The 13073-nt window shown below is 34.1% G+C and overlaps 1 protein-coding gene across 4 annotated transcripts in view; it reads left to right on the top strand.

Annotated features, from left to right (window-relative positions):
• BLTP3B (bridge-like lipid transfer protein family member 3B) overlaps nt 1-13073 on the top strand; it is a 93694-nt gene that overhangs the window by 55393 nt on the left and 25228 nt on the right. For 3 of the 4 annotated variants that reach the window (XM_019961141.2, XM_019961144.2, XM_070789592.1), the window contains 6 exons: nt 230-412; nt 1146-1264; nt 3761-3902; nt 7739-8019; nt 9373-10874; nt 11219-11391. In XM_019961141.2, the coding sequence (XP_019816700.2) occupies nt 230-412; nt 1146-1264; nt 3761-3902; nt 7739-8019; nt 9373-10874; nt 11219-11391 (2400 nt within the window). The remainder of the gene's footprint in view (nt 1-229; nt 413-1145; nt 1265-3760; nt 3903-7738; nt 8020-9372; nt 10875-11218; nt 11392-13073) is intronic. The other variant, XM_019961142.2, reaches the window with a different exon arrangement.

Genomic DNA, 13073 nt, shown 5'->3' with positions numbered 1-13073 from the left:
CTCAGACTCATGTCCATCGAGTCGGTGATGCCATCCAACCATCTCATCCTCTGTCATCCCCTTCTCCCAACTTCAATCTTTCCAAGCATCAGGGTCTTTTCCAATGAGTCAGTTCTTCGCATCAGGTGGCCAAAGTATTGAAGTTTCAGCTTGAGCATCAGAAGCTTTGCTATAATGGAATATGTGAAAAGTGTATTTTTCAGTGAAATACTTGTTATTCATTTTACAGGAGATAGTTGTAATCATTGGATGTATTTTAGTGATGCAACCAAAACAAAAAATGGATGGGCCAACGAGTTGTTACATGAATTTGAGTGCAACGTTGAAATGCTTAAACAGGCTGTAAAGGATCATAATGTAGGTTCACCTCCTAAATCCCCAACACATGCCTCTCCCCAGCACACACAAACAGGTATTTTACCTATAACAACATTATGTTATTCCCCTAGTATTAATTGTGTGTGTGTATATGTGTGAATGTGTATGTTCACCATATGATATTTTCTGTAAATAAGTATTGTGTTTGCTGCTGCTGCTGCTGCTAAGTCACTTCAGTCGTGTCCGACTCTGTGCGATCCCATAGACGGCAGCCCACCAGGCTCCCCCGTCCCTGGGATTCTCCAGGCAAGAACACTGGAGTGGGTTACCATTTCCTTCTCCAATGCATGAAAGTGAAAAATGAAAGTAAAGTCGCTCAGTCATGTCTGACTCTTAGCGACCCTGTGTGTTGTGTTGTGTTTAATTAATGTCTAAAACGCCTGTACCTCATACAGATCATAGGATTATAGATAAAAGGACTTTATAAATTAATATGACTAATAAAAGTAATACCCTTGTAGAATATTACAGACTCCTAAATGACAGGTAGATTTCTCTTTTTAATAAGAGTTCTACCAAAAGTTACTGTATGAGAGTTTCTTAAGTGTGATATGATTCCCATTTAAAGAATAATCGTCACAAATAAGAAAGTAATCATCATAACAACTTACATTCTTGTATCAATTTATATATAAAGTGTTTCCACATATGTTATCTTGTTTGAGAAATTTGGGTTCATCTATATTTCTAGTAGCTGATTAACAATAGAAGAGTGACTGTTAAAAATAATTTTACTCTAAATTGAAAGGAATTTTTGTTTCCCACAGAGAAAGATTCAGCTCTGAAAGGGGCTTCTAAAAAGCCTTCAGCGTTATCTCAACAATCCAAAGTGAAGTTAATGTCTAGTTCTGTTGTCGTTAGACTTGCTGATTTCAATATATACCAGGTATGTTTTATTTTTTAAATTAAATCTTCTGATAAACACCTTTAGTATCTCCTGCAAGCAGCTCTTATAAACTGTGCCACCATTTTATTTATAAATATCTTGACCAGCTTTGTGAAATGACTAGAGTAGAAAATACCAGTTCATTGATTTTTGTTTGTATGGTTACCCAGAACTAGGCAAAACGTGAGGTTAAGTGCTGAGTTTGCCATACTGCTAAGTCTGCGCAAGACTTCTGACTCCAACCATAGGTTTTCGGATTTCCCTGATTGGCCTGCAGGTTTGATTTCACTAGAAAAACTCACAGAACACACTCAAATCAGTTACGCTCAGCGTCTCATTTATTACAGGGGAGGGATATAAATTAGACAATAGGAAGAGAGCCTAGAGTGAAGTTTGAGAGGGCTCCAAGTTCAGAACATCTTTGCCTCCCAGGATGAACATTTAATAATATGCATGAAATATTGCCCGTGTAGTTGAATTCAGTCTCTATGGGTGGACTTGATTCCAGATGACACGAGCCTTCACCCTCTAAATACCACTAAGACTTACCAAGTGTGGTCAGTCCCATTCTGATTCATTTTGTAAAGCATATACTATCAGTTGTGGTCTCAGAGGTCTTTCATGAATAGGAAATTCCAAGAGTTTAGAATTAGCTCCCAGGAGCAGGAACAAAGACCAGACAGACTTCTCTTTGGAGGCCAGATTCCATATTACACAAAGGTCTTCATGGAGGAAACTAAAATACAGTTTTTGCTTAATCAAACTAAGTATTGATTATCCTGTGAACATTACTTTATAGCTAAGAACTCTGTCCCATTTATACTAACAGTCTTATTCAGGCTATAATTATACAACATGGTCTGACATCCCAATCGTTGAGACCAACACAATAGGGAAATGACCCTTTTTTTTTTTAAAATAAAGGATTTCAAGTATATATTATCATTTATGAATTATTCTGGTATATTTTGATAAGTCTATGTCTTTGAAACTTGGTTTTATCTGAAACATTTTCATTTTACTTAGTAATTTTTAACTGGGGCCAGTTATGCCCTTCAGGGGACACTTGGTGATGTCTGAGGACAGTTGTCACAGCTGGGGGAGGTAGTCACATCTGGAGGGGGTTGCTGCTAATGTCTAGTGGGTAGAGATAGTGATGCTGCTGAACATTCTACAGCCCCCAAAACAAAGAATTATCTGTCCTCAGATATCAATGATGCCAGTTTGGAGATGCATTGATGCAAGAGTTATTTTCTTATTGTGCAATTGTTTCTTTCTTAGTATTCTGTATGTAATGCATTATATTTGAATAAGTTCATATGGAAATGGGGAAGGAGGATCACCCATAATCCTGTATGATTAAGGATGAAGTACAATAAAGAAATCCCACATACACAGAGAACCAAAACAGAGCAAAAATAACTGGAAGAAAATAAGATAGTATGTTCATCCCAATTTGAAAAACTTTTTAACTGTTAAAAGAAAAAGGAAAAAAACTATTATCTACTAAAATAACTTGACACTCTAGAGTTGAAAAGAATTTGTTTCCATGAGTACATAGAAAAACTTATCAGATAATAAAAGGGACTGACTTAAATTTAGTTTGATTAGCAATTTATAAAAAGGAAACAAACCAGTGAAGAGTATCTACTTTGTGTGAGAAATATACATGTTTGTTGAATGAATGAAAAAAAATAACTTTGAGATACATCCCTGGGTCTGCTAAGCAAGCATAAATAAATGAAATTGATAAGATGCTGTCTGTTGAACTTTGAAGAGTTGTATACATGCTTTTGATGTAATTATAATTAGCTGTTTTGTGGAGAGTGAAAGATGTGTAACGTGAATCTTAAAACTAATAGTTTTTTTGGAAGAAAGCTCAGACTGTTTGACAGGAGCATTTATAGTTGCACTGTTATTTTTAAATTTTTATTGTGGTAAAATATACATAACATTTATCATTTTAGCCATTTTTAAGTGTAAAGTTCATTGACATTAAGTATATTCACATTATTGTGTGATTATCACCACTGCGCATCTCCATAATTTTTTTATTATTCTAAACAAAAGATCTGTATATAGTTATGTTATTTTTCATAATAATGAATTATAGTAAAGAATTATTATGAAGTACGTAGTTGGGAAGTAGTCTAGTCTTTAAAACTTGAATCTTGTCCTGACTCTGCCATTTGTATATTTGTACTGTCTTACAGAAATATTTTGTTGTTGTAAGCCTCAGAGTAGTAAATTTGCAAAGAAATTTGTACAGAATTGAGTTTGTCATTGATGAGAATCCAAAGAGTTTATGTTTTTATAAGTTGAATTGTATTATTTTAAAACAGTTTTATGTGAAATTAAATATATAATAAAGATTACATTGGCAGTTAATTATTGGAAATAGTTTTAAGAATTTGAAGTGATGTTTGTGTTGCATAAATCTTTGGTGGAAAGGGCTTTGTTTAGTGTTACTTCAATAAACTTAATTTCTTTTTTTAGGTCTCTACAGCAGAACAATGTCGATCTTCCCCTAAAAGTATGATTTCTTGCAATAAAAAATCCCTGTATCTTCCACAAGAAATGTCAGCTGTCTATATAGAGTTCACAGAGTATTACTATCCAGATGGGAAGGATTTTCCAAGTAAGAGCATTTCCTATTTTGTTTTTATTTGTGCATTACTCATGAAGTTTTTTTTTTTTCATTCTAAGTTTTTGAGTTTTATAAATGTGAAAAAAGAAAGACAGAAGTCTATTGTTCTTTACCCTTAATAATCATTGTGTTTTGTATATAACTCTAATATAGCATTTTTACATACTTATTATTTGTTTCTGTGTTCTTTTTCCTTACTAGCTTGTAGCATCCTTCATATCAAGAACTGTGTAGTATTCATGCTTAATTTTATTCCTGAGGTTTGACTCATTTTTGTTCTTAGCAGCTGTTGTTAAATGAAAGAATGAATGAAAGTTAGATTATTTGTAGATTAAGATCAATGTTTTTTCTTTAGTAAAACACATTTATATTTAGTTTATATAAAACTATATTTCATTCAAAAATGAATGATGAAGTTACCCGTTTAGCTATAGAGAATTTGGGAGGCTGGGTTTTGATACCCAGATGTATACCTTGGACAACTTTTGGCACTTGTCTTTAGTTAGAAACATTGAATTACATGAATTTTTATTTGTAAGCTACTTTATGACTATACATTTGTGTTCTTTGCTGTTGTCTCAGTTCATCTGATTCTTCAAACAAAAATTTGCCCTTGTTTATGTGGTACCTTTTTCATTATTTTGGTTGAAAATCATAGTTGAAAAAAGCTGTTTAAATGGGTTATGTTATTTTAAATTTTAAGTGGATTAATTTTTAAGTGGAACTCCAAATTCTCTGGCCTACTTAGCCCATTTGTTTATTATTCACTTAATATAGGTTTTTTTGTTTCAAAGGGAATTTCTGATGCTCATGCCTTTTTTGTAAAAAAGAAGATATCCTGGAAATTACTTTGAAAAAAAAAATATCAAGCTATTTTATTTCAATCCTCATTTGTACCAAATTGTTTAGGATCTAATCCTCACCATCTTCATGCTTTTCAGTGGTCTTTTTGTATGTTTCAAATGTGTTTTCTCTTCTACCTTCTTGACAGAAACTGTGAAAATTAAGATAGTTTAAGGCATTTGCACAGCACCTCATAAAGAATAAAGTGGCACAGCTGAAACTCAAGTATAGGTTTTCTAAATCAAAATTCTTCCCACCCCATCCCATCCTCACCCCCAAATTGTATTTCACTGCCCTCTAGTTGTTTGCAGTCATTTATCTGTAATTGGACAATCCCTTTGTTTCCAACACCCCCCATTGTTTTCCTTAAATAATGTCTCATTCGTTGAACTAGTAATTTTTCTTCAGAGTAAAGCCTATAGTTTCCAAGATTTCTGACTTCTAATCTAGGTTTATTTTTATCAGTTTTGTTAAAGTGCACCAAGGGAATTAAAATATTCTATAATCTATACATTTTCTTCTGATAAAAGTATAAAATTCCTTCACAGCAATTTGAATCTTAGCCCCCTAATATTTAAGAGTGAAACTGGTTGGTTATGTTTAACTACTTTTATTATGGAAAATTTTACATATACAGAAATAAAGAACATAACATATTGAATCCCTACGTACAGGGAGGGATTCATTTGCAGTTCTCACATTTCATCTTTCTCTTAAGTGCTCCAACTTTAAAAATATATAATCTTTTCTTTATAATTGTAAATATAACATGCTCACAATATATATTATATATAAAGAAAATACGCCCCCCCCCCAAAAAAAAATGCCCATGAGCCTACAATTTAGAGAGAACTTATGCTAATAAAAGTGTATCAGTTTGCTAAAGCTACCATAATAAAATACTATAGACTGAGTGGTTTACATAGCAGAAATGTATTTATCCTCATAGTTCTAGAGGCTGGAATTCTAGGTCAAAGTGTTGGCATGGTTGTTTCCTCAGAGACCTTTCTTCTTGGCTTCTAGATGGTTGTCTCCTCACATGTCTTTCCTGTGTGTGTGTCTGTTTTCTAATCTCTTCTTATCACACCTGTCATATTGGACTAGGGCCCACCCCTATGAACTCATTTTGACCGTAATTGACTTTTTAAAAGGCCTATCTCCAAATACATTTATTCCTGAGGTATTTGAAGTTAGAACTTCAGCATATTTATTTTGAGGGGATGCATTTCAGACCATAGCAATAAGTATAGTGTTGTTAGTCCTGTTTTGAATGTATGCATTTGTTTAACATATTTGACTTACATTCTGACCTTTACCCTTAATGATCCTAGTTTTCTACATGTTTATTTTAAATATCTTTAATAGCTACGTAATAACCTATTTCATAAGTAGACCCCTGTTAGAAACTGCATATAGATCTTTTTACTGCTTAGTGTACTAAGTTTCTTCCTCTGTCCCAGATCTGCGGTCAGAGTTCTTCTATTCTTCTGGACTACATTTACTCTCTGTTTCTCTCTATGGCTGCCATTATCACTAATCTATATTTGAGATTCCCTCTCCTTTTTTCCCTCAACGTGATTGCCTCAGCAGCTCACCTCCTTACTATCCTTGAAGATAAGCACCTCCACATCCCCAATAAGATGTCTCTGTTGTACTTGAATTTTTCTACTTTCGTATATGTCTCTTGTAATCATCCATGAACTTTTAAAGGAAAGTTCTGTGACCTTTTTTATATTCTTTGTGCCTAATACAATACAGTTAATGTAGTTGGCTTCTTTGAATCTGCTGAAAGAAAGTAAATGAATGAAAGAAAACAAATCCTCTTCAAGACATTGTTACAATGTCATCTCTCTACTGATACCTCACACCTTGTGTTTATTTTCCTTAAATTAGCATAGTTTAAAAGTTCTAGATGTTCACACTGTTTGCTTTGGTAAAAGTGAATAGGTCTGAAATTTTGGAATAAAAGATCTTCACCAGAATACTCTGAAAATGATAATGGCTTTTATGAAGCAATAGATACAGATTTCTGGGAGTGATACACTCTAATTATGAATATTAGTTTAACATAAATTAGCACTAAAATGTTTTTTCAACCCATAAGAGTCCAATGATTTGGAGGATCTATGAGTGTATTTGTTTGATTGATTATTCAAGAGATACATGATTTTTTACTTGGCACCAGATATGTTCAGAGAAGGCAATGGCACCCCACTCCAGTACTCTTGCTTGGAGAATCCCATGGATGGAGGAGCCTGGTAGGCTGCAGTCAATGGGGTTGCTAAGAGTCGGGCACAACTGAGCGACTTCACTTTCACTTTTCACTTTCATGCATTGGAGAAGGAAATGGCAACCCACTCCAGTGTTCTTGCCTGGAGAATCCCAGGGACGGGGGAGCCTGGTGGGCTGCCGTCTATGGGGTTGCACAGAGTCGGACACGACTGAAGTGACTTAGCAGCAGCAGCAGCAGATACTGTTCTAGGCTTAGGATTAAGTGGAGAATAAAACTTGTGTCTCACTTAGCACTTTCATAAGAAATTAGTCATTAGGCTTGGTTCTTTCATTTTAGAGAATTCAAATTAAGTCAGGTAGTAAATCCTTGTAGAAATACGTGACTGAGGATCACAACTTTGATGTGATCCTTTGATACTTTGAGCAAGAAGGTAAAATTTTTGAAGTTTGCTTCTTGGTGACTGTAACATTAGGAAAAGAAATCTAAACAGTACCTCTTACTTATGCAGTCAGATTTAGATCAAACTGTATAGTTTTCTATTAGTGAAGCATTGAAGATGTTTCCTGTCTCTCCAGACATGTGCTACCATCCCCTTCCACATATAGTATCACTTAAATTTTGTAAATAACATTGTAAAACATTTTAATGTTAATGTGGAAAGAATAAAGCTTAAACATGTATTTTCTGTTCTCAGGGAAGATTTAGAACTATCGGTTTATTAAAAATCTTTCTAAATTTTTTTTCTCCACAGTTCCATCTCCCAACCTTTATAGCCAGCTGAATGCACTACAGTTTACTGTGGATGAAAGAAGTATTTTATGGTTAAATCAGTTTGTGTTGGATTTAAAACAAAGTCTTAATCAATTTATGGCTGTGTACAAGTTGAATGACAATTCAAAATCTGATGAGCATGTTGATATTCGAGTCGATGGCTTAATGCTAAAGGTACCATATAAACAAGTGGCTGTGAGAATAAAACCATTTTTACAGAAGAAAAGTTACCAGCATTGTAATTTCCAGGATTTAAGATGGGTACTCAAATATAAATCAACTTCATTGCAATCTTAATTTTAATCTGTTTTCAATTATAGAAGCTTTAAGGGACTGCTTCCTCTCTCTTCCCCATTCCTTCTTTCTCTATTTTTCTTCTTTTTTTATTTTTTCCACTGCTCATCCATTTGGAGGTAAGCAGTAGAAATAAGTTACTTTTTCTTTATAATTTGTTTTATTTTTGACTGCACTGGGTCTTCGTTGCTGTGCCCAGGCTTTCTCTAGCTGCAGTGAGTAGGGTCCGCTCTTAGTTGAGGTGTGCAGGCTTCTCAGTGTGGTGGCTTCTCTTGTTCCAGAGGGTAGTTTGTAGGCACATGGGCTTCGGTAGTTGCAGTGTGCGGGCTCAGTAGTTGTCGCTCACAGGCTCTAGAATGTGGGCTTCAGTGCTTGTGGCACATGGGCTTAGTTGCCTGGCAGCATGTAGAATCTTCCTGGACCAGGAATTGAACCTGTGTATCCTGCATTGACAGGTGGATTCTTAGCTACTATACCACCAGGGAAGTCCTAAATATCACTTTTTCGCCCTGCTTTTTACCAGAGCTGATAAATTTTTTTTAATAAGGGTAAATAATACAGTGAAGTTTTAAAATTGTGTCTGGGCTTTATTTGTTGCATTTATTCTGTTATTAATATGTAAAGATAATAGAAAGTTCCTTTTTATTGCTGCCAAGTAGTTGATAATCAGAGTTCCATGGATATTTGAACTTTAAAGCAAGGAAGCTAAAAAAATAGTATAGTTTGAACTCTTTGTTGTAAATATTTTGAAGACTGGGCTTTATTATCTTAGAAAATAATTTTACTAAATAGTTTGACCTATACTCCTATGTTTATTTTCTTAATAGTGTTCTCCCAAATAAATGGCTCAAATGATAATTATCCAGTCATTCCATTTACTTATCTAGTCATCCTCCAGATCACTTGAAGTTAAAATATTATGACAAAAAATTCTCTTTTCCAAACTTGGCACTTATATACTCAGGTCATATATATATATATATATATACACACTCAGGGCATAGTAAGCATTTAATAATTGATTTACTTGATTTAATTCAGTTTTGTCCCTTTTATTTTGTGATAGTCTACAAATATGTGTGTTATGTACATTTTTCATTGTGGTTTTTTTCCCCTTTGGTTCTTTTGTTAGTTGTTAATCATTAAAACCTTTTCATTTGGTTTAATAAGATTTGGGTGGAGAGAATATTTTATGTCAGGATAGAAAAATAGTGTTTTGGGGAGAAATGTCAAAAAGGATTTCTGTGCTGTCATATTATTTTATCTTCAAGCTGTGTGGATTTGTAAGTCAGGCTAGATTAGTTTTTTTTTCTCTTCTAGTTTGTCATTCCTTCTGAAATGAAATCTGAATGTCATCAAGATCAACCACGTGCAATTTCTATTCAGAGTTCTGAAATGATTGCTACAAATACAAGACACTGTCCAAACTGTCGACATTCTGATTTAGAAGCTTTATTTCAAGACTTCAAAGATTGTGATTTTTTCAGTAAAACATATACCAGTTTCCCCAAATCTGGTGACAATTTTAATCTTCTGCATCCAATCTTCCAGAGACATGCTCATGAACAGGATACCAAACTGCATGAAGTTTATAAAGGCAATGTTACTCCCAAGCTGAATAAACACACTCTTAAAACCTCTGCTGCCACAGATGTTTGGGCTGTGTACTTTTCTCAATTTTGGATAGATTATGAAGGGATGAAAAGTGGAAAAGGACGACCAATAAATTTTGTAGATTCTTTCCCTCTTTCCATCTGGATTTGTCAACCAAAAAGGTATGCAGTGTCACAAAAGTCGCTGCAGACTTGTAATCAAATCTCTCTAAATACATCACAAAGTGAGTCTAGTGATCTGACTGGCCGATGGAAGCGAAAAAAGCTCTTGAAGGAGTATTACAGTACAGAATGTGATCCCTTGACCAGTGGTGGTCAGAAACCTTCTTCAGATACATTTTTAAGATTTTCTTCACCATCATCAGATGCAGATATTCATGTCCTGGTTCACGTTCGTAAACATGTCAGTATGCAAATCAATCACTACCAGTATTTGCTCTTGCTTTTCCTCCATGAGTCACTTATTTTGCTTTCAGAGAATTTAAGGAAAGATGTAGAAGCTGTGACTGGCAGTCCGGCTAGTCAGACATCTGTTTGCATCGGAATTTTACTTAAAAGTGCAGAAGTGGCTCTTTTGCTACATCCTGTGGATCAAGCAAATACTCTTAAGTCTCCTGTTTCTGAAAGTGTGAGCCCAATGGTTCCAGATTATCTGCCTGCAGAAAATGGAGAATTTTTGCCTTCAAAAAGAAAACATGTTAGTAGTGGAATAAATCAAATTAGAAGTGTAACTCTTAATCATATGTCGGACAACAGATCTATGAGTGTTGACCTTAGCCATGTCCCTGTGAAGGATTCTTTGCTTTTTAAATCAGCTAGTGATACAAATCTGCAAAAAGATATTTCTTCTCTGAATTATTTATCAGATAAAAATTTAGGGAAAATAAGCGAAGTTGAAAGTAGTGGACTTGTTAGCCAAAGTGGCTCAGGAGAAATTGGATCAGAAACAAGTGGCAAAAAGGTTTCATCTTACACAGATTCAAATAGTGTCTTAAACTACAGAGAAGATTCAAGTATACTGTCATTTGATGATGGTGGTAATCAGAACATACTTTCAAATAGTTTAACTAGTAAGAGAAGTGAAACCATAGAGTCGATCTTTAAGGCTGAAGATTTGCTTCCAGAAACAGCTTCACTCTCTGAGAATGTGGAAATCAGTAAAGAAGAAGCACCCACCATCAGAACACTTAAATCACAGTCATCCTTAAGGTAATGACTTACTGTTGGATTTGGATTGGGAGTTTGTTTAATTGTGTGTGTGTGCGTGTGTGTGTGTGTGTGCACAACACACAAACATGTGCATGTGCTTATGAGTATCTTTTGGCTTTGGACAGAAAACCATGATAAATGAGGCATTAAAATTAGCACATGGAAAAATAAGTTTTTCAGAATATAAAAATACTTTGAGCTTATCCTTAGATAATATAATTTTAAAACTTTGTGTATATTATATATATATAAATATATATTTTGTTTGTTTGTTTGACATATTCTTTAGAAAGTATCCTTTTCCTTTTATGTGATGATTTTCTGATACTTTCGTTTGTTAACAGCGGAAAGCCTAAGGAACGTTGCCTACCCACCTTGGCTCCAGTCTCTACTTATAAGAACATGAGAAGAAGCCCCTCACAAACCTCACTGGATACCATTTCACTTGACAGCATGATATTGGAAGAACAGTTATTAGAAAGTGATGGAAGTGATAGTCATATATTTTTGGAAAAAGGTAAAGCAATTCAATTTAAGAATTTATATACACACATCTTAGAAGTGGCATTTAAGGTGTTTTTAGTTATACTCAGTAATCAGTCATAGCCTAAAAAGATTTATTTATACACACATACACACACAATACAAAGAACATTGTACCTAACTTCTTAATAGTTGTTCTAGTGCATCTTTTGACCAAATACTCCTTCCTTTTTATGGATGATGTTTAGCAGTTATTTATATATAGTCATTTAGATCATTAATGCTACTAGCCTCTATCACAGGGACCCCTGTATTTGGAATTTGATTAGATGGGCTTAATTTGCATGATGAATTCTCAACTATGACTGTGATTTTTCCAGTCTATGTTGTTCTATGATTGTAATTTTTCCTGAATGGATCTATGTGGTTCTGTGACTGTGGTTCTATGACTGTAATTTTTCCAAAATGGATCTGTTGATTCTATGTGGTTCTGTGACTATAATTTTTCCAGAATGGATTTTTGATTCCCATAACCAGAATTCTCCTTCATACGTGATAGTGTATGATGGAACTACATGATTCCCCTATTTTATTCAGAAGCAACAAATGCCTTAGTACAGACCATTAGGAATGACTTAGTATTAGACACATCCCCATCACTAAGACATTGGGGACTTTGTGAACAGGAATAAAACCGTGGACCGTAGCCAGAGAATAGTTGCCTGTACAGACCTTAAAGTTTAAGAGAGGCAAATATGAATTACTTTGCATATGAAGAGTAAAAACCTATTGGTATAGTTGAAAACGGCTTAGGCTAGGAAAAGCTCATAGCTTTAGAAACTGAAGCTTGGAGAAATTAATGTCCAGATAAGAAGTAATAGAGGCAGATTTGGATCTCAATTGGTCTGATTCAGGAACCTAAGCTTTCAACCAACCAGTATGCTATGCCAGCACTCCAGACTTGGAAAATGATTACTGTATGTAAACAAAAAGCCCTTTTGTAGTCCATTCACAGTAATCTTCTTCCCAGCATACTTTACCAGTTAAATGTAGATGAGGTACTGATAGGGGTCATAGAAATGTATTCTTGATTCAGATAGCTCTATTTCCTAGTTCCCTTGCCCCCTTTATGGCTTAAGATTCTACTTTAATAGAAGATTTCTGTTTTGTGATCAAATGATGCTTCAAAAACAGTGTTCCTGTAGAAAACATTTCCATTTATTCTCAGAAAGTATCAGTGATTTTCTTATTTCTAAAAATTAAATAATAAAAGTGACTACCACTCAATGTGGAAAATTTAGAAAATATAAACTACTACAATTTGGAGAATAACTCAAAAGTCCCACAATCTAGAGATACCAATTGTAATTTATCTTGTAAATGTATATATATATTTCCATACATGTATATATAGTATCACACCTTATATATGGTTCTCAGCCTGTTTTTTTACCAGTATTAAGTTATTAAATTGTCATAAGAATGGACCCTGACTTTTTAATTGTTTCCCTGATACTGAATATTTAGATTGTTTTTAGTTTTTTCCACAGCTATAAGATGCTATAATTAGTATCATTGTTCATAAATTTTTATCTGCATTTCTAATAACTGTCTTAGAATAGATTCTAGCTGTAGACTGTTTTTAGGATCTTGAAAAATACAAGGGCATTTGATTTTATGTGTAATGCTTAAATGATATATGACTGTGTATTTGTA

This window comes from Bos indicus, chromosome 5 (genome assembly GCF_029378745.1).
Source record: "Bos indicus isolate NIAB-ARS_2022 breed Sahiwal x Tharparkar chromosome 5, NIAB-ARS_B.indTharparkar_mat_pri_1.0, whole genome shotgun sequence".
Classification (NCBI taxonomy): domain Eukaryota; kingdom Metazoa; phylum Chordata; class Mammalia; order Artiodactyla; family Bovidae; genus Bos; species Bos indicus.
The sequence above is the reverse complement of the archived record's forward strand: the minus strand, read 5'-3'. Positions and strand labels throughout refer to the sequence as shown.